Genomic DNA, 22,058 nt, shown 5'->3' with positions numbered 1-22,058 from the left:
AAAGCAGAAGACCATTTGGTTTTCCTTCTGATACTTGCAGTAATTGTTAAGTTCACATCTGCTGGGTTCCTCTTCTCACGGAGAGCTCCTGTCCTCTGTATCTCCATCCCTGCAAGGGCACCACAGCTACAGGTTCTCAAATACCTTTTTGCAACTCCATACTATGGCAATGCAATCCTGACATGGAACTATATGGGCACTGGCAGCAGATCTCATCTTTCAAGAAACTGAGTCTGACAATGACATCACTTTGTCTCAAAATGATTTTTTCTGGTTTTATACAAACACCACAAACACTTCTCCTGCTTCCCCCAATGAAGCAGTGTTCACTCTTGGCCTAAAAGATGGTATAGATGGGATAACGCAGTTGAATACCATTCCAATTAGATGATAGTGCAATCAGAAGAATGCTCACATTTTAACTTTCAAACTTACCATGACTTAACAGAATAGGAAAACAACTCCAGAACAGGGGAAGTAAATTAATATAGCTGCTTTGCAAGTTGCAAACTACTTCATTACACTCCGAGATTTAGGAACAGGTATTGGAGACTTCCATCAGTGAAGCAACTGAGTATTTCCCTGCATCTATTGTTCCTTCCTATCTCACACATCATACATGGCTCCTTTTTTACGGCATTAAATCAAAGGCTTTGGTATGAACATATTGGACACTGCTTCCAATAAGCAGCAGTAACTTCCAGTAAAATACATGCAATAAGGAAAACAATAAATATCAAATTGGTGAAACAGAGAAAAACATGGTGCAACAAAGATGGTCTTAGAAAATTCTATAGGTGTAAGTTGAATAAAAATATATAGGATTTTAAAATATGCAATTGTGTAAAAAAGAAACCACAAGATAAATTATTCCAAAATATCTCATATTTTACCATAAAATAGTTACTTTAACATTTAACTACTGCTCATTATGTTGACAATCAAAATAAATACTTGACTGTGTCTGGAGCAACATTTCTGATACAAAATTATCCAGAATCAAATAAAACTTAAAATCAGGAAGTGCAAACCAGGAGGAAGGTTAGGGGATCTCTGCTCTAACCTCCTGCTCACAGCAAGTCAGCTCTGAGGTCAGACCAGGCTGCTAGGGCTTCTTCCAGTCAAGATTTGAAAACCTCCAGGTTGGGAGACTACACCAGCTCTGTGGACAACATGTGCCTCTGCCTAACTAATCCTCGTAGGGCAAAAAGTGTCTCCTGGAGGCTGGATCTCCTATGTAAATGTCAGCTAAAATACACTTTTTTGTCAAGAATCTTCCCCCACCTTAACTTAGAGCTGTAAACCTGTGTGGGAACTGAAGCTCTGAGGTGAGATCTGCTGTAACCCTGTGGAGCAGCTGCTCACTGTACAGAAGTGCTCTGTCTCTAAAACATCAATCACACTGGAGCACACAAATTAATATCTTCTTCATTAAAATATTTTATTAATACACAAATAATAAAGCAGCAAATATTTCATGGCATGATCAAGTTTTAAAAAATCTCAGAGTAAACAGAAGCATTGCAAGCTAATTAGTTATGACAATGTCATATGCCCACAAGAAAAACAGGTCAAATCTTGAAAGTAATCAGAACCTTCTACAGCCTTGTCTGAAGTGAAAAACCATACACAAAATGAGGAAATCAACCTCATAATTAATTTGCTATTGCTAAGTAAGGCCTCAGGAGTGAGGACTGACCTCTCAGATATCTAAATGTAGTTGAGCCTGTCACTGTGGCAATAAAAAACAAGAGAAAGAACATGAAAATTTAAAGTCTTGGGATAAAGTAATAATCTGAGCTTACAAATTTCCTGTTCACTGCACTGATAATAAAGAAGAACAGGACAACCTCTGCGCTATGCCTCCCATCCTATGTTTTACATCCAGAGATGTGTTATTGGCCCACCGCTTGTGTCGAGCAATACAAATTACCTTATGTCTCTTTTACTGTGACCTAAGCACAAATAAGTGGGTTTGGTATGTTCATGCAGACATTTCTCCTAAGCTCAAAATGGTAACTAGTAAAGTTACAGCTTTACTAAACAACAGTGTGTTTGTGTACTGCATCCTCTATGAACACGTGAGAATTAGCAGGACAGCCTAAAACTTCTGCATCTGTACTATGAAGTTACATGACCAGCTAGCACAAATTCAGAACTGCATAACTCAAGCAGGGTGGGTGCAATGAACTGTTTTGAGTTATTCCTGCTATCTGCATTAACAGCAATGCACCAAGGTTCCACCTAAGATTAAAGTCCTACTATATTACAGAATACAGATGTTCACAGTAACACTTTGCAGTGGACCAAAACATGCCACTGCAGCACCTGAGGTTGATCCTACTTCCAGGTGTATCCTGTGTTTTTCTATGTGGAGATGTATCTCCTGAGGGAAGGGCAGCAGTAAAGCATAAATACTACATCTAAGCCACTGCATCTTTCCCTCTCTAAGGGACCAGAAGAGCAGATCATAGAATCATCAAATGGCTTGGGTTGGAAGGGACCTTAAAGATCATTTAGTTCCAACTCAGGTATCTGGGTATTCCTTCAGCTACAGCTGTTACATTCACTACAACTGAGTCCTAAAGAAGCAGATCTTGCTTCAACCAATATATAAAAAAGACGTGTCTGCAGAGAGGTGAACTGGTTTCCCAAGATCATTTGGAAGGTTGTGCAGAAAGCCCAGACAGATGCACTACACCATACTGTCTCCCAAACCAGCTACTAAATCCAGATCTCTTACTTCTCACAGACAAGCCATAAAACTAGGCACATAGTTATGCAGCAATGCCAACAGCCAGCATCAAACATCAGTGAGCAAAGCCATGGGCTTTCAAGTGCAGGGTCTTGAAAACCAAGTAGGTCTCTGGTAAGCCTTAGAGAACCAGAGGGAGGGAATGAAGGGGGAATTCTGCTCTATTTACTCACATTTAGATCACCATACAGGTGCAGAAGTGCCAAGGGGAGGGAAAGGAGGAGCAGACCTTTCCCCTACATTGTGAAACAGTAACAGATACAAACTGAAGTGACTCTTAACTGCTGCTGAGGTCTCAGCTCACCCTGGGGTGAATCCATGCTTTGCTCAATACAACCTTCTCCTATCTGCAGTCACTGCTTTACAAATTAACCTCATTGTCACAGTGACTGGTGGGGGGAGGGCTTATTTTCTCCAGTGACAAACAGCTGATGTTTGCCTGTTTCAGATCCCTGTGTTAGCAAATATTGTTCAAGTGCTGAATCCCTAAGCAAGTTGAAAAATGCATTATTTAAAATATGATTCTGTTCCTGCATTGCACAATATTAATGCTGCTAAAGCTATTTAATGCTTACACATCTAAAGCATTTGTGTAGTAATTTGATAAATTTAAACTGAACTTTTTAATAACTGTTTGTAGTCATTCATGAATTTGGCAAATTTGGACCAAATTTTCATTGGTCTCCATGTGCATATATCATTGGTTGCCCATTCAGTCTCCTCTTCTGTATGACCAAAAATTTCCGCTTTTTTATGAAGATCCGCTCTTCATTTGGTCTCTCCTGTTAGACAATGTGCACCTCAGTTAGATTTCATTTGTGTTTTCAGTTTGGCAAGACCGATGAGACATTCATCTCTCCATTTTCTCCTGGCATCCAGGGCTTTTGGAACAGCTGGAATTTTTTCAGACAGTGCCTGGAAGAGAAAATTTAAGATGACTAAATTTCAAGTTCTGAGTGAAAAGTTTTTCACCAGCATTTTTTTCCTGCCTTCCCTGTGTGAGACCAACTCACCATCTGCACAAACTATAATTTAGGCTATCACAAGAAATAGGTCACTAATTCTTTATATGAGTAACTGGAAAGGAACCAACCTGTATGGGAATAAAAATGCTCCCACTTGGATAAGGTTATCCTGAATGTGGCAATGAAGATGACTACAGAAACAATAATGCATCAGCCTCTTCCCTCATTTTGCTCCACATAGTCACTGTCTAGTCTCTTTGATGATAATCTTTTATTAAGCAGAAAGGAGACAACCTGGCCATTTATGTTGCTGAAAATGTGTTCTGAACCAGATTCCTGTGTGTGGCTCCCCATAAATGCAGTGAGAGATATCATGTTTATAAAAACATTTTGTCTTAAGAATACCAGTTATAATACAAATGACAGGGGAAGACACATAGCAAACTCAGTGAAAAAAAGTATTTCTGAGTGCACAAAGTCTCAGAAGTGCCAAGGAAAAAAAAGTTATTTTGAGAGTGCAGATAGAGACCACAAGGTCATCTTTGCCAGAACAAGACCTGAGGTCTTAGACTTAAAAGGCAAGTATCGAGAAACTGGGTGAAACCCAGACCTGCAGTCACTGGCAAGCTGTAGTCACTCCAGAAAAAAATCAGAGAGAGGGACCAAAGAGTAGGATAAGAAATGTTTAATGATTTACTCTAACAGAGCATCCCTGCAAGTCCATCTTTGGCATTGAAGACTGAAGATAATAAAGAGATACAGAAGCAGATGTTGAAGTAGAATCCAGCCTTTTATAAAGAAAGCCAAACTGTTTCATACCAATTAAAAGCTTCTGATTGTGAATGATTCCAGAATTATTATTGATCATTATTATAAGCAGTCTGTGTTATTTAAGCATAAAAGAATCTCTTTCCTCAAAATGCATTGACATAAATAGGAACACAAAATGCTATCTTCCAGACAAGCTGCCTCTGTATTTGGAATTAATCTCTTACAGGTGATCAGAAATGATTCAACTCCTACACATGTTCTTTAGTTAATCATTAAGACACCTTTGAAAAGGCAGATTTAGGAAATGATAATACTTCCCTTGATTCCCTGTGGTCATTCAAATTGACTACGTAGTGAGTATAAACAAATTGTGGGCTTAGAAATGTTAATACATAAACGAGATCCCAACCCAGAACAGCACTTAAACACACTTTATCTTTAAATATGCAGGTAACCTTACCAGACTGCTCACATGCTTGTCTTAAACATGCATTTGCACACATTACAAACTGGAACTCTAGTTTGTAAAGTATAAAAAGAAGAAAAAAAGCTACAGGTTTATGCAGGAACATGGAGTAGGAGGAAGACACAGGATGAATATTCATGTAGGAAAGGAGGCTGAGCATAATATAAGAGGAGGGAAGTGGTAAGGAATAGCATGGAGGATGAAATGTCAATAAAGCACAGTTGTTAGCAGCTGACTCCTCTGTCTAGTAAGAATGCTACAGGTAATAATATGACTGCTAGGTCACTTTCCCATGATATATTGTCCAAGTGCTTTCAAAAGGGACTCAGAGGCATGCTGTACTGATATTTTCCCTTAAAGTACACATTCACACAATAAATACAGACTACAGATACCTCCAGCAGTAAACTGAAATAGTACAAATGTTAAAATAAAAAAATTAACATTCTTTGTTCTGAATGTTGCTGTTTTTATCAACTCCTTATTTACCTGATTGACTTTCTGCACAGTTTCACCTGAAAATTCTGGAACTGGTCCAAACGTGTTCAGAACAAGTCTCATTCCTTCAGCATATCTTTCACAATAATTTGAAACACCTGAAAATAAGAGTGAAAAGTTACATTTCAACAGAAATTCCTAGTTAAAGTCAGTAAGGCTGCCTGTGCTTAAGCATTGTTTTAAACCACAGACCTAAAAAATGGTCTGCTCTTATGATTAAGACACTTAATTGTCATCAAGGAAAAATGGATTCCATCCACCCCATTGCCATTAAGGTTCACAGAAAAATTATTTAGGACACGGCTGTACTGCAAAACCAATGAATGTCATAGACCAGCAGGCAATGCTGTGAGGGTGCAGTGCATGACCACAAATATACCTGTGCTTTGTTACTTGTGACCAGAAAGCTTCCCTGACCAGGGTCCATGAAGAAAAGTGCTCTCACCTCTCCTCCCAGTCAGTGTGTGTTGTGTCTTGAAGCATTCCTGTAATTATTTTTATTTATTGACCTGGAGTGTATCAAGAACAACATGGCTTGGGGGGAAAGCATCAAAGGCATGGAGACACAGGTGGCCTCCAGTGAAGGAAAAAGACTAAAGGAGGAACAGATGAATCTTGCAGATCAGTATCTTTCAACCCCTAACTGGGTTAGAGACAGGGATTTGGCTTTTATAACTCTCTCTGATAGTTGAGGACTTCTAGGGGTAGATAGGATTCACCCAACAAAGCAGAGAAAAGGCATCTTTGCCAAAACCCTGGCCCATCTGGTGAGAAAAACTTTGTATCAGGAGCAACTGAGGTGTGTGGGGATGGCTCACACAACTGGAGAGATAAGCACTGCAGGAAAGACAAGGAGGGGTTGTGCTATCTCTGTAATGGGGCAGCTCAGTTCTGTGGAGCTATTCCATGGGAAGGGCAACTGGCTGAGCGAGAGTCTGTGGACAGGCCAGTAAAGCACAGTATCCTCCAAGGGCAGGAACAGTCTATCCTGATATTCAAGAAGACAAGTACATGTATCAAGAGATTTGCTTAGATGAGCTCCAGTACAAAAAGGTGGAAGCAGGGACAGGCTGTAAAGAAGAAATTAAAAAACACCACTTAGGCACATAGGAATGGTATCAGGAAAGCCAAAGATCAGCTCCAGTTGAAACTTGTAAGGATGTCAAGAGCAACAAGAAGGACTTCTACCGTTAGTAATAGCCCTTATTGTTACTAGCATGCCCTTGCAAGTCTGCTTTGTACCATACTTCAAACATTAAGTCAGTCTATGCACCAATGTCATCATGAGATCTTCAGATGACTGAAGGCAAATATTGCACCCATCTTCAAAAAAGGTCCAAAAAAATCTGGGATACTACAGGCCAATCAATCTCTCTTCTGTCCCTGAGAAAATCGAGGAGGAAGTCCTCTTTGAAAGAAACTCCTGGACGCAAGAATGAGAGTGTGATTGTGTCAATCAGCATGTAGTCTTCACTGAGTACACCATGGTGTAAATCATGTCTAACTGATCTTGTTGCCTTCTGTGATTAAATAACTGTGAAAAATAGGAAAGCAGTGGATATAATTTACCTCAACTTTAGAAAGACATTTGACATGGTCCTTCATTATATTCTTGTATCAAAGTTTGGACATTAGGGTCTGTCTGTTTGGACAACTAGATGGACAAAAAATGGGTTGGATGTGTAGGCTCAGAGGTTATGGTTAATGGATTGCACTCCACCTGCAGGCCAGCAAAAATGGAGTATTGCAGGAACCTGTCCTGAGACCTGAGACTACTTAACAAAATATGCTCATAATATTTGTGAATAGTATCAAATTGGGTAGGAGTGGGAGCTGGAGGGGTATGGACCAACTGATACATTGAAGGGCAGGACTGCCCTTAGAAAGGCTGGAGGAATGTGCCAATATAAAACTTTAACTAGGACATACACAAGATCCTGCACCTCAGAAGGAAGAGCTCCTTGCAACAACACAGGCTTGTGAACTCCAAGAATTCCTGGTAGTGGCAGGCAGCAAGCTGTACATGAACCAACAGTGTGCCCTGGCAGCAAAGATGGCAACCAGCCTAGGCTGTGTTAAGATTGAAATTAATTAACAGTAGACTGAAGGAAGTGATTAACATCCTTTATTCAGCACTCATTAGACTGCATCCAGAATACTGCATTCGGTTTGGGACTCCCAAGTATAAAAAAACACTGACAAAACAGAGCAACTTCAGCAGAAGCCACCAAAACGGTAAGGCCTGGAATACCTGTCCTGTGAGGAGAGGCTGGAGGATCTGGGTTTGTTCATCCTGCAAGAGAGATTGCTTTGAGGGAACCTACCAGCAGCTCCCCAGTGCTGCAGCAGAGCCTGTGGGGAGGTGAATGAGCACAGAGAGCCAGGCTCTTTACGGTTGTTGGACAGCAGAAGGACAAGGGACAACAGGCACAATTTGTTATGAAGGGTTCAGACTGGACACTCAAGCACTGGCATAGGTTGCTCACAGAGGTTGTGCTGTTTCCACCTCTGGGGTTTTTCAAGACTGTATGAAACCACGTGAGCCTAATCTGACCTCAGGGCTTTCCCCACAGAATCTGGGAAGCTCTTAAACACATGGTCAGAGAACATGAGAACCAACTAACTGGTAATAACAGGTAAAATGGCAATCAAGTAGACCTTGGCTGAACTACAGAAAGACCCAGCTTCCATCAGCTCCAATAGGAAGCTCTAAACAATTATTGTTGAGGCACTAGAGAGTATGAAATAATACATGCACCAAAAAGAGAAATCAGTCACTCACCCAGATATACATATCTAGTAGGCTTTTTTGTGCTATTAACTACCACATAATCAAGAAAGGATAAGGCAGCCTTTCCCAATCAGGACATCAGGAACTGCACCACGACAGTAAATGAGCACTGCTTATCTGGCAGTAAGCAAGCTGACAATGATAAAATCACAGAATCAACTAGGTTGGAAAAGACTTCGAGATCGAGTCCAGCCTATCACACCTGTATGGATTATCCTGATGATCATCCCAGATCTGAAAAATTCTGGACATCCACAGGAGGCTTCTGAGAACCATAGAGACTGAAGAATTTGCATATACTTAATTATATTTTCATTAGCTAGTTATCAAAACAAAGAGGAGAAACATGCAAAAGACAAAAGCAAGCAGTTACAGTTACCAACTCTTCCATGAAGACTCAGGAGATTGTACAGACTGAGAAGTATGAACAAGAACTGCTCATGGTCTAATCAAACCACAAAATGCAGGAAACATAAGCCTGACTATCACACAAAAGAATGCGAATCAGGTCAAGAGTCATTAACTGATCTCTTTCCTCAACAGTTCCCTGGAATGCAACACTGTATAATATCAATACCTTAGAAGTCACACCTGTCTAACCCTAAAATGGCTGCTGTTGGAATGAATGAATGGAAAACTCTGACTATTGCCAACTATGTAGCATAAACAACAACACTTAGACTGCTCAACATGCCTGAAATTGCTGAAGTGGAGGGTTTCTGAAAGGCCTCTGAGGTCAGTAGGAGGATGGAGAACACTCTTGCTTCTGGGCCAAAGAAGAACTTTCAAAGGACAAAGCCTCAAGGAAGTATTAAATGTACTTCAGAACTCTGAAGTCACAATGATCATCAGCTAAACAATTGAAAAGACAGAAGAGAAGAATATGTCCATTGCACAAGAGCATCATGGGAAGATTTGAGAGTATTCTACTCTCTTAAAAATGGACTAGAAACATTCTCCAGTATCTGAAGGGAGGAGGAGGCTCTGAGAAAAAACAGCAGCCTGATACAGCCTTGTTAAATAGTTTGAACCTATATTTGGTGCCAAGAGTGTGACAATCAGCATTCAGTTGTCCGTTTCCTTGTGTTATCTACCCAAAGAGCATATGCATTCCTAGAATACAACCTGGAATGTTCTGGCTTTCCCCAACACAAGAAGGAATGCCAGCTAGTCATACAGGTATATTGGTTTTCTAATTACACAGAAAATCAGTATTTTGCTCATTTTTCTTGATTGATATACAGCCAGAAACCTCCAGATTGCCAGGGGCTTCAAAACATCCCTGGCAGGAAGTGAGATTCAGGAAGAGAAGTATTACTGTGGGATGTGGAACAGGCTGTGGTATCATCCTATCTCTTCATTGGGGGAAGACGCAGACACCACCATCCACTTCCATAAGCACTCTGGAAAGGACCATTGCTTATCAGGGTTTTCTGACCATACCCTGCCATTAGCCTAAGTGCTTGCCTATTACGTTTTAACAACTGGGCTCACAGGCTTTGGCACCTGAAGCCAACCCAGACTGACTTACCAGGGGTATGCTATCTATGTGAGCAATCCTGGGAACCCAAGACAATGCTGTACAAGACTCATGCACCAGCCACAAGACAAAGATAATTACATGCAACTTGCTCATGTGAGCTTTGTCTTCTAACAGTGAGGAGTTTGAGCAAAAATGTTCCCACATCATCCAACATCATAGAATGTTCCCAGATGCAGAAGTAGAAATGACTGAGGCAGAAGAGTGCAGATTTATTCTGCCAGCAGCTGTTGCCAGTTGGACAATGACAAAATAAAAAAAGGCAACTCAGTCAAATATAGCAATTCAAGCAAATCCCCATGAGCAACTGGCAACAGAAGGAATGATAAAAGTAGCATCAGTTACCAGTTATTTTGGTGCTTACCCAGCTGACACAGGTTTATGGCACTTAGACCAAATAGTTTAGATTTGGTACTTTTCCAAAAGTCAACAGGAATCTTTCAAACATCTGGCAAGCTTGTGCAATAATACCATAGATCTGAGTAGTTTTGATTGTGGTAGTAATGGAAGGTAGAATAGAAGACTGTACAGCAGAAATCTTTTTCACAAGCCTCACGCACATTAATATCTTGGGAAAGCTGAATGCTTGGAAATGGCTGAACCATTTACCTGCTGAGTATGAACTCCTGAGCTGGACATGGCCTTTAAAGTTCACTCAGCCAGTTAGACCTGGAAATCAAGCTCCTACTGGCAGTTCACCTACTGCTTGAATGAATCAGAACAATTTCTGGGTGGGTGTAGCTCATCAATGCACCAGAGACATGCCAAATGCAGGCTGAGTAACACAACTCACCCACTGCGTGTAATGCATGAATGAAGAGAAGCCTTATGCAATATCAGCAAAAAAAGGAAAAAGAAAAAAAAAAAAAAGAAGAAAAGAAAAGAAAGAAAAAATAAAAAGTTAAGGGTCTAGAGAAGAGCAGCAGCATTAGCCCAGCTGATCTCAACATTGTGTGTGACATGCAGGAACATATGCTGCATGCCAACCAGTGGGCACTGCAAAATCTTTCAAGTCTCAAGTGAAGTCAATAGACCAAAAGTTAGAAAACACACACAATCTCACTCAAGGATTAAAAAAATCAATAGTTCAAAATTAATAACTCAAGATGGTTCTCCCAGTGTGAAACACAATTTTAATTTGATTCCAGTAGTCAGGATCAACTGATTGAATGCCTTCTTGAAGCTGAGGATTTGGGCAGTGGGGAATATTGCTGAAAAAATCACTTTGCTTTTTAACTGCAAACTCATAGCAAATATTTGACTCCAGGCCTTTAGTCTTGGGAGCCCTCGGTTCAAGGGTCAGGGCTATTGCAAAGGTGAATGAGAAGAGCCCTTGGCTGGAGCATAGGGACAAGAAGGAAAACAAATGTGACAGAATCTCTTTAATCCTTGTTGATGCTACTCCGGGAGCAGCTTAAACTGGAAGGATTAGCATTGGCAAACAGCGTGAAACAGACAGGAGCACCTGGGAGATGGAAAAACAGCAAGATGGTAAATGGTGTTGATAAAAACAATCATCTCTCTTTGCATGCTACTGCTGTGCCCATGCTGTGCCTCACTATCTCCAACTGGAGAGCAAGGGTGACACAAGATCCATCTGGGATGGAGGAAGAAGATGAAATCTTCCTGTTTGTGTGGTTTGCTGGCTCCCTGTCTAAACCTTCACCTTTCTTGCACACACTCACTTTGTCGGTGTTGGAGAAAAGAGGCCATGGGAGGAGGCAGATGTTGCAGTAGGCAGCTGAGAACTATGAACACAAAACAAACACTTCCAGGGAAGGTAGGAGTTTCCTGAATCTTCCTTCCACTTAGTCACAGCTATGGCAGGGAGTGAAAGAAGAGGATTCCCCCCTTTACAAAAGGTTCTAAGGGGGCAGTATATGCAGGATTATAGAGATGAAAAGGGGAATACCCTATCTTCCTTGAAAATCCCAAACCCTCTCAGCATTTCTGACTTCTACAGTCTAGTTACAAGAACATGTTACCACAAGCTAGACAAAGGTATTGATTCAAGGCTCTTCAGCTGCCCATATGTATCTAAGACACACAAGGCTCCAATAATGGAATAAGTTGCTGCTTATTCCATTTCGATGAGAGTCCAGGCAGTTTCCAAAATGGCTAATGAACTGCCCCACAAGAATTTGTTCTAAAAACCACAGTTAAGGTTTGTCGATCCTTACCTGCAAACTTGCACTGGTGTGGTGCAAACATGATTACTGCTGCAATGCCTCTAGTTGCACCACCAAGATGAAAACAGTATTGATGAAGGAAAAGGAACTCAGGACAGATATTTAGCTTCGAAACATGCTTCACTGCCCTGAGAGAAGACACAAGTGAACTTCATAAAGAGGACAATGACTGTAGTAGTAGGAAAAGAGAAGTGAAAACACAACAGTATAAAATGTACTATATTCATGCATTCTAGTTTGTAAGCATCTTAAAGGATCAGCTTCTTGTATGCTGTCTCATCCCTTTCTCTTCACAAGAAAGGCAACAGGCATAAGGGCTGAAGAATACAAGCAAGCGAACTTGGTAAACCAGCCTGGCAAGGCACTGAGACACTTGTGAGAGAGAATGAGAGGCAGGAGCAAGTGTCACTGACATGGACAGGGAACATGCAAAAGAGAGGGTACTCCACCACACTGAGTATTAACTTGATGACTTTCAACCTGATGGGCAGCACATTAAGATACTGTAATGACTCAAAGAGAGAAGGCACGATGGTCAAGCCACTGATGCAATAGCATCAACGATTTGAAAAGACTGGGGTGGGGTTGACTTCAGTACATAAAATCTAAGAAGAAGCTACAGTGAAAGATGAGTATAGATGACAACAGAAAAAAGGCGTATTTTAACAAAAATAGGAACATCGTAGAGGAATCTGACATGGTTAGATTATGTTCAGAGAACCAAAAGTTCCAAACTTTTTTAATGGTAGAGGGATTACATTTCTAGACATTACATCTCCAAGGGCAACTTTCTAAATGTAATCCTATCTTTATTAAGGGTGTGTCTGAACACAGATGCATGCTCTGAGGTAGGGTGTGAATTCACAAGACGTTTTGTACACTACATTAATTGCTATATGGATTCAGTTACAGCTCTAGTCACACAAATACTTGGAACTACACTGAAACAGTGGTAGCACCAAAAGAAGCTTTATTCTCATTGTGCCAGTGCTGCCATCTCAACAGCAATGCACAAGTATTTCTGCAGGCCTGCTGTGAGCTGCATTAAGGAATTAAACTGAGTCATTATGAACTGCTTGTGTTGTTAGATCAGTTTCAAACTTGGGATGAATTCCTCAGTCTGAGCCACTTGGTGATCATACACATTCTTTCATTAATGCATCAAGATGTGTTCTTTGGGAACTATCTATAATGACTTGAGGAATAAAGCATAAAGAATTCCTGTGCAAAGCCATGTGCTCCCTTCAGAAAGCAGAGGGAACTACTTTATACCTAAGAGCCCACAGAAGGAAACTGGTGCACAGCAGCCAGTATCCTGAAAAATTCACATCTTGACTTACTGCATATAAACTCTTTCATCCAGAAAAGCCCTGCAGCTCCACAGAGGCAAACAGCAGTTCTAGAAGGGCTATAAACTGCTTTCTTCAGCTTATTGGGAAAGGAATTGAATGCATGGAAACATGTATGAAATATATGGTGGGTTTATGAAAATTAAAAGCATTGGTATGAGTACATACCACTGTGATACTTCATCTCAGTAGTACCCTCTTACAAGTATCCTGAATTGGGCTGAGATATTTTGTTATCCTAAAACATAACACATAGACTGGACAGAAAAGAAGGCAATCTTCCTTTTCTTAGATGTTACTACCTTCAAGGTTTCTCACACTTACTGACCAGCTTGCAGTATAAAAACTCCTGAATTGGGCTGAAGTTTGGTTTGCTCCCTGTACAGCAGCATTGAACTGGCCGTAGCAATGGAAATAATTTCTGCTCTTGAACCAGCTGGCATATCTGTTTGGAGTAATTCTTAGAAACCACACCTGGCTATGACTTGCCCAACAAAACAAGAAAAACTTCCTCCCTTTGAACTATGATTTATGATTCTCCACTCTTTCCTTTTCATATTTTGTACTTTTCACACAGCACAATCATTCTGCTCCTATCATACAATATCAATTCACGTGGCAGGTGCTTCTAAGATGAGCAAGTACTCCCACATTTTGTAAGAGAAACACAGCTTTGATCATGAAAACTCATTTCTAGTTTACTGGATATTTGTACTTACTATATGGGGACCATAGATCAGCCCCAATTTCCACATAACTCCTATAGATAGCTGTATGAATACCTCAGTGAGTGACAGGTAGAATACAATCCGGGAATGGTGTTTACATAAATATGAGAGAGAAAACAGCAACAAAGATCCTTCAACATTCCCTCATCCAGCTCTTCTGCTAATATTGGCAGTTTAGATCAAGTTCCAATTATAGCTCACTAAATAACCTACTAATAAAATAACTGATCTAAGCCAATTGTGAAATATACATGAAGAACTTTTGCTGCAAACCTGTAAAACACAGGATATAATAGTTTAGCCTCTGCTTCTAGAGATGATTGCTTGCAAGGGCTTAAAAAAAAAAAAGAAATGAGATTTCTCAAGAAACAAGAGATTAGGAGATACAATCTCACTGAGGTTGGACCATTTTCACTATATTCATAGATTGCCCAGTACATGTGCAGGTGGGATGCTGTGTCTGCTAACATAATCCCACAACAGTAAACGGGCAAACTGATTGTAGTGAAGTCTACTGATCATCCTTGTAAAAGACTTAACAGCATTTGTTGTGATGCTGGCATGTGAAATCATAAGAGGACAAACTCAAAATCTGAAACACATATCAACATTAATTTTACTTGCTGAAATCAACAATCAACTTTATATTATTATGCAATTTGGATATGCTTTTTTCCTCCCCAAAGCAGTCTCCTTCCTGTCTCTTGCAATTCAGTCTTCAAACTGTTGTTGTCTCTGCTCCTTTTAATGACTTGACACTGTCATTTTATTGAATGTTCAAGGCTGTTGGCTCACTGCCATATAGTCAGCATTCCTAATATCCATGCATTGATTAAATGGTAACCTAAAGTGGCCTAGATAATAGGTTTGATAGGATCATTTATGAATATGGAGGAAAGGCTGTAAGACCTAACAGAGGCAAAAAATGACATTAGCCCATAGGAAATTCATGGGAGGATCTTGATGTATGCATCCCACAGGGAAAGAAGAAACACCAATCTCAGAAAAAATAATTGGAATAAATTTATTCAAATCCAAACAGCGCCACATCACCAAAGCAAAACAAAACAAAACAAAGGGACTCTCCCACAAATAACACTATTTTGTCTCATATGCTTCCTTCATCCTTCCTCACTGATTAACGGAGAGTTTAAGACTGTGGGCAACTAATATCTTACAGCTGTAAAAAAAACAAGGCAGCTGCTGTGAAGATGGTAAAGCTGATAGGCAAATGAAAAGGATAGGGGCAGTTTCTTGTATCTACTTCCACTTCCTTCTACTAATAAAAAATACAGTATTAGTACAATGCATCAGAGAAAGCTGTCATAGAATCATAAAGTCGTTTCAATTGGAAAATACTTCTAAAATCAAGTCCAACTGTTAACCCAGCACTGCCAAATTCACCAACAAACTATGTCCCTGACTGGCATATATACATATCTTTTCAATATCTCCAGGGAGGGTGATACAACCACTTCCCTAGGCAGCCTATTCCAATGCTTAACAACCATTTCCATGAAGAATTCTTCCCTAATATCCAATTTAAACCTTCCCTGGTGCAACTTTAAGCCATTTCCTCTTGTCCTGTCACTTGTTACCTGAGAGAAGAGTCTGATCCCCACCTGGCTACACCCTCCTTTCAGGCAGTTGTAGAGAGCACTAAGGTCCCCTCAAGCCTCCTTTTCTCCAGGCTAAACACCCCCAGCTCCCTCAGCTGCTCCTCACAGCACCTGTGCTCCAGACCCTTCCCCAGCTCTGCTGCCCTTCTCTGGACACGCTCCAGCCCCTCAATGTCTTTCCTGCAGGGAGGGGCCCAGAACTGAGCACAGGATTTGAGGTGTGGCCTCAGCAGTGCCCAGGACAGGGGGACGGTCACTGCCCTGGTCCTGCTGGCCACACCATGGCTGATCCAGGCCAGGATGCCATCAGCCTTCTTGGCCACCTGGGCACACCCTGGATCACGTTCAGCTGCTGCTGACCAGCACCCCCAGGTCCTTTTCCATCAGGCAGCTTCCCAGCCACTGCCCCCAGCCTGCAGTGCTGCCTGGGGTTGTTGTGACCCCAGTGCAGGACCTGGCACTTGGCCTTGATGAACCTCATACAATTGGTCTTGACCCATCAATCCAGCCTGTCCAGATCTCTCTGCAGAGCCCTCCTGCCCTCCAGCAAATCAACACTCCCACCCAACCTGGTGTCATCTGCAAATTTACTAAGGGCACACTTGATCCCTTCATCCAGATCATTAATGAAGATATTAAACAGGACTGGGCCCAACACTGAACCCTGGGGGACACCACTAGTGACCAGCCCCCAGCTGAATGTAATTCCATTCCCCAGCACTCTCTGGGTCGAGCCATCCAGACAGTTTTTTACCCAGTGGGCAGCCAGTTTCTCCAAGAGAATGCTGTGGAAAATGGCATCAAATGCTTAAGTAAAATTCAGGTAGACAATATATTTTTCCTCATCCACTAAGCAGATCATCTTGGTTTAGAAGGAGATCAGGTTAGTCAAGCAAATCCTTGGCAATGAAGAGGAGGTCCATATTATTCACATTATGTGAAGCAATACTGGGCAATCAAAGAGAAGTTGGCACTGGCATGGAACTATGAACATATGCCACCACAGGTCCTGACATCAGCAATTTTGATTTAAACTGTCTCTGATTCAGACACAATGTATCTGCAAGTGCAGGAGTGAAGCAATACTTTTCCTAATCCAAGTTACTGAACCAGCCGACAAGGTGCTGCTGTGGAAGTGGTTCAGTACACAGGAGTACTGCAGCATTGCCTAAAAGATCCAGCAGCAGAGCAGGAGCCTACCATGTCAGGGACCATACAAAAGCAAAATAAAGACACACATGATAATATAAAGAGATAGTATTTAATTGATCTAATTTTTTGAAGTTTTGTGTTTTGTTAAAGTTTTTGCTCAAACCTTTGTTAAACTGATCCATAATTTTTATTTCATTTTACACAATCCATTTTTTATTTACCTAGGATTCACATATACTATTCCAAAAAATCTAAATATCTGTATTAATTATCCAAGACAAATGTCAAACTGTTACTTGACTGCTTTGTCAAGTCAGCTTTGTATGCACAGGATTTTGCTGACAAAAGCAATTTTTTTTCACTCAGGATATAAGCTTAAAGCACAGCAGTTCCAGGGACAGTTGCACTGTAGCTTTGCTACAAATTCAGCAGCAGGGGGTACTCATCTATGGAAAGTGATTTTCTGTTGACACTGGATTATCAGCTAAACTTTTTCAACAATTTTTTCACCTGACACTCAGACAGGTGTTCATAGTTCAGACAGTTCTGAACTATGGCTACAACAATGTTATCAAAGTATGATGGGATGGATGTTGGAAAAAATTTATTACACAACTAGTGTTTTAATAGTTTGTCATCTTTCACCTGATTTGTAACAGGATAATCAATATCCATTTCTTTCCACTGACCGAACATTTAAAATAAGTTTTTCTTACCATTAAATTAAAAAAAGAGACAAGTCATAGTTGCATCAATCCTAACCTGGTTTGTTACATAACATTTCCACAATCTTGTGCAAAGCAAACCTTCCCTTCATACTTACAACATTTTATACTACCTACCTTCTGCATTAAGATGCATGGTTTCCAGAGGTCCAATAAATGCATATCGCATTCCCAATCCATCAGACATCACAAGGTCTAGATCAGTAGGAGACATTACTCCTTCCTAAGCAGCAAAAGTACAACAGGAAGGAAGACTGGTGAATGTTTGCTTTTAATGCAAAATTTCCTATTTTTTGTATATAATTAAAAAATTTGGGAGGTAATAAAAACTAAGGCTAGAAACAGCAGTTGAGATTGCAAAGAGAAGAACACAACTGTTTGCCAGAAATGTCCATCTATTATGCAAGCCTTCCTGTGTTCAGCATAAGCAGTCATTCATATCTCTAGGACTGTACTTCACAGTCCCAGAAACTGAGAATCGGAGAAGAAAGCAAGCATGACACTCTTAATAGCACATGGCCAAAACAGTTTATATCAAATCCAAACACTATACCAACTCTTTTAAATACTGGAATTTTGGCTAAATGTTACATCTCCCTTCGTATTCTCTTCATTACGGACTTTTGGGCAGAGTCCCAGTTAGCAGAATGGCGGTGCACCAGTGGGTACTGCTCCTGAGGCCACCTGCAAAAAAGGCTGGGTCCAAACACACAGGCAATGCAGTTGCCACTCCCTCCCACAAAACTCACCGAACATTCAACCTACCCAGCCTCAACCTGCCCAGAGTTCTTGAGTTCCTTGCCAGCCTCACATCTCAAGAGCTGGCAGGATATAGAGCAAGCATAATGAAGCCATTTCTCATGTTAAAAGTTGAGCGTTGCTATTCCACCCACATGTGGCACCTACAAGAAAGCCAATGCCTCCATCAAGTTGGGGCAAGCACAGAAAGGCTTGTAAAAAATGATTCACAGTTCTTTACCTGAACTGATTTACTTTAGAAGAATACTATTTATTACATGATGTTGTTTTCTACCTACTAGAGAGAATTAATGAAGACTTGTTCTAACCACTTCCATCAGATAAAGCTTGGTTTCAAGAACTTGTCCTCTTTATTCCCAGAGACATGAAAACATTTCCTTCTGTGTAAGAAGATGGAAGAGATACTGAACTGCTTCTAATTTATCTTTTCACCCGACTCTGAGGTGTATGGCCTACTCAGTGCCTCTTCCTTAAAAAGCACCTTTAAGCTTCAGAATACTCATAAATTCATCTGCTTGGACAAAACCACATCATTTTCTGTTAAATTTCTCTCTTGCAGGGCCCTGTCTGAATGGTCCTTTGTATCACACAGTCATGGGCTAGAGTTACGGGTACACAGGACAGCTCTTCTGATCTGTAGTAGACCTTGACATCTGAGCTAGACATCTAGACTCTCTTTATAATCACCAGGGAGAAAAAGGAAATCAGCATCCTAAAGCGGGCATCTAGAGTAGGTAAGATGAGTTGTGTCCTAAAAGGGCCTAATTCTCCTCACTGACTGAAAGATGAGTAAGAAGCTTAGATATCACTGTCTACATTTTCAATATCCCATCTTAAATGAACTGAATCTCACCAACAGTGTCTTCCTGTGTCCATCATTTACATCATCTCCTGCTACTTTAAAAGAAACTTAAAAACCACAAATCAACATAACTTCTACAGCTGGCCACAGACATCGAGTTTCATCATCTCATGCGTAAACCAAGATTTTTATAAGACAACCTCAAGACTCAACCTGTTATAGGTATTGTTCCTATCAAAACCAAGCCTGTCTGAATCCCTGTTGCAGAATTCTACCTTGAAAAGGAAAAACTGACATAATTATTAAGACTGATGTACCACATATAGAACACACAGTTCTAACAATTGGCCATAAAATGGCAGGGATAAGAAAGCATAATTTTCTTAAAATTAAAGGTAAAGCACAGACATGGTAAAATAACTCATTTACAGGCAGATAGAAAAGTCTGCATAAAGACAGGACTAAACAAAAACCTCAGACAGAATTCAGATTACAGACTAGCATCAGGATAACTAACACAGGCACCATAAGTTCTGTGAAAGCTTTTTTCCCTGACATGGCAACACAACTTCTCTGAACAACATCAGCAAAGTCAATAAAAGTGTTCCTCTGTTGAGAGTGCTTCATCCAAACAATGGGTTGTGCTGGTAAAGCTGTGCTTGATGAGTGGTTCCCCCCTGTCCCCCTGGGTGACATGGATTTATGGACAAAAGACTAACCACAAATTCCAGACAAGCATTTGAACCAGAGCAGCAGTTAAAAAACTGTAAACATAATGTTAAAAGATTTAACAGTCTCTTGAAGTACTTCAGAGTCATTGCAAATTAATTTCCAAATTAATAACTTACTTTCTTTGGATACCATAGTCCTCAGCTATTATACTGTTATTTGAAGACCAGGTGCCCTCAGAATCATGAGATAAGTGCTTTGCTCTTGGCCTTTTGACTATAGCTGCATTTTGATGTTTACAGCTGCTAAAAAGCAAGAATTATTGCTATCAGAAGGAAACTATGACAGATCCCTTCAGTTGAGGGATACAGTGTTTTATTCAAATGAGCTCAGCTTCTTCCTGTCAAAAACACCCTCCTAAAGAAAAACTTTTTACTTCTCTTCATAAATTAAGAACACATAAATGATAAACAAGTTAGACTGTCCTACCCTAGGGAATAACCCTACGCCCATTTATGATAAGGAGATCATAAGTTGGTGGAATGATCACCAGGCTGCAAGTTCAGCAAGGTGCCTTCCACAAGGATTGGTGTTTATGCTAAGAACTAAACAAGAAAGAGTTCCTATCCGGTTTCACTAAGTGTAGGTGCGAATTAATCTTCCCAATGGGATTTTTCATCCTGAATTACTCTTCTGGTAAGGCTCTGCCTCCAACATTTTGTCAGAGAGAAGAGGAAGTATATTAAGAGTTCACTAGAAGCTCTGACAGCTACAAAATTAAGATTTAAAATAAATTCCACCAAAATCCTCAGTGATCCCACAACAGCCAGTCAAATTTCAAAATCTAGAATCCTAGAATCCTCCACACTTCTTACAACAACATTTATATACCACAATCTCATTTTCCTAGAAGTTTTAACCTCCAGTGATACCACAGGATTATCCTAATGAGCCTTTGGTACTTTATTAGTGCTTCTCCCTGTGCAGGGACCCTTTTCACCTTTCCAGAAACCTGTAGTGGTTCTGCAGTCTCCAGCATTAGGCTCTGACCCAACCTGCTTGGTTTTAATCACCAGTCTTTGCTTCCATCTTTGGGTCACACCCATATCGCAACTTCTGTCACAGGCTTGTAATCATACCAAAAGTAATGGCCAAAACACATCACAGTCTTTCTGGTTCCACCAATTCATATTTTCCTACTCACTCCAGTCTGTTATAGAGTTATTTTGGACTTCACTGCCTCCTGGACCACATATTTTCTGTTTCCAAATCTGCCACTTCATCCTATGTATTCCCCAAATCCAGTATTCTTTTTCTTTTCTGACTGCCACTAATATATGCATTCTGTCTCAGCAGTACTTGTTACACCCTCCTCTTCACTATCACTTCAATCAAGTCCCTTCCATTCACACCCTGATGAGATCTTTTTCCAGTCCTGTCATTTTGAACATATGACTTTTCTCCTATATCCCTCTATATCTCTCAATTTCATCATGTTTAAACTTGTTGTCCTACACACTTCATACCTCCTTGCTTTGCTGGCCTTTATCTTCCTTCTTCCATGGCACCCTCACTCACCTCACCCTGTAAGAAATACTTAGTATCAACATTATTTTTCATCTTGTCCTTTTAAACTTCCTTTTTAGGATATTCCCCTTTTAATGGGGCACTGTAATTAAATGTTCAATCCTATACCTCATCCTCAATCTTTTGGAAAAGTCCTCTGAATAACACTGTAATACGATTAATAGTTAGGAATCTGGACTTAAAAGGTTAGCCAGCATTTAAAGTCTGCTAAGCTAGTCACTTGAGAAAGGAAAGGTATGTAAATTAATGATTGAAGCCAATGCACCTGATTGTCACAAAACCAAACTAAAATGGACACATAGCCAAACCATGACTTTATTTTCTTGAAGATTAACAAAAATTGAAGAGTTGTCCATTCTTCTCATGTTTTGCAATGACTATAATATAAAAGAAAATCCACTTTTAAAGAAAAACAATTACATTAAGACAGTATTAAAATCTTATACAGAGGTAAGTAGAGTACTTACACAATCCATCCTGTAACAATTTTAACATGTTCCTAAAAGCAGCTGAAACTCCTAAATTATATCCAGGTTAAAAAACTGTCATGCTCCACTTGCTATCTCTGCTGCTGTTACTTTATGACCTCCTTGCAAATTCCAGGTGATGATTAGGAAAATATTGCAAAAAGGTAAGATTTCACTCTGTGATCCACAGTTAAATGACAATCATAGCTACTCAGAGTAAGGGTTG

At 40.3% G+C, this 22,058-nt stretch overlaps 1 protein-coding gene across 1 annotated transcript in view; it reads right to left on the bottom strand.

The window, feature by feature from the left end:
* Positions 1–1,416: 1,416 nt before the first annotated feature.
* Positions 1,417–22,058, bottom strand: part of CRYL1 (crystallin lambda 1) — a 51,484-nt gene continuing 30,842 nt past the window's right edge. Inside the window, exons 6-8 of the mRNA XM_083854718.1 lie at positions 17,666–17,771; positions 5,447–5,553; positions 1,417–3,670 (exon numbers count right to left, since the gene is read on the bottom strand). Coding sequence (XP_083710844.1) covers positions 3,557–3,670; positions 5,447–5,553; positions 17,666–17,771 — 327 coding nt within the window. The 3' untranslated portion in view covers positions 1,417–3,556. The remainder of the gene's footprint in view (positions 3,671–5,446; positions 5,554–17,665; positions 17,772–22,058) is intronic.

This window comes from Zosterops lateralis, assembly GCF_965231275.1.
Source record: "Zosterops lateralis genome assembly, chromosome: 2".
Classification (NCBI taxonomy): domain Eukaryota; kingdom Metazoa; phylum Chordata; class Aves; order Passeriformes; family Zosteropidae; genus Zosterops; species Zosterops lateralis.
This window is presented reverse-complemented; position numbering and strand designations above follow the sequence as displayed.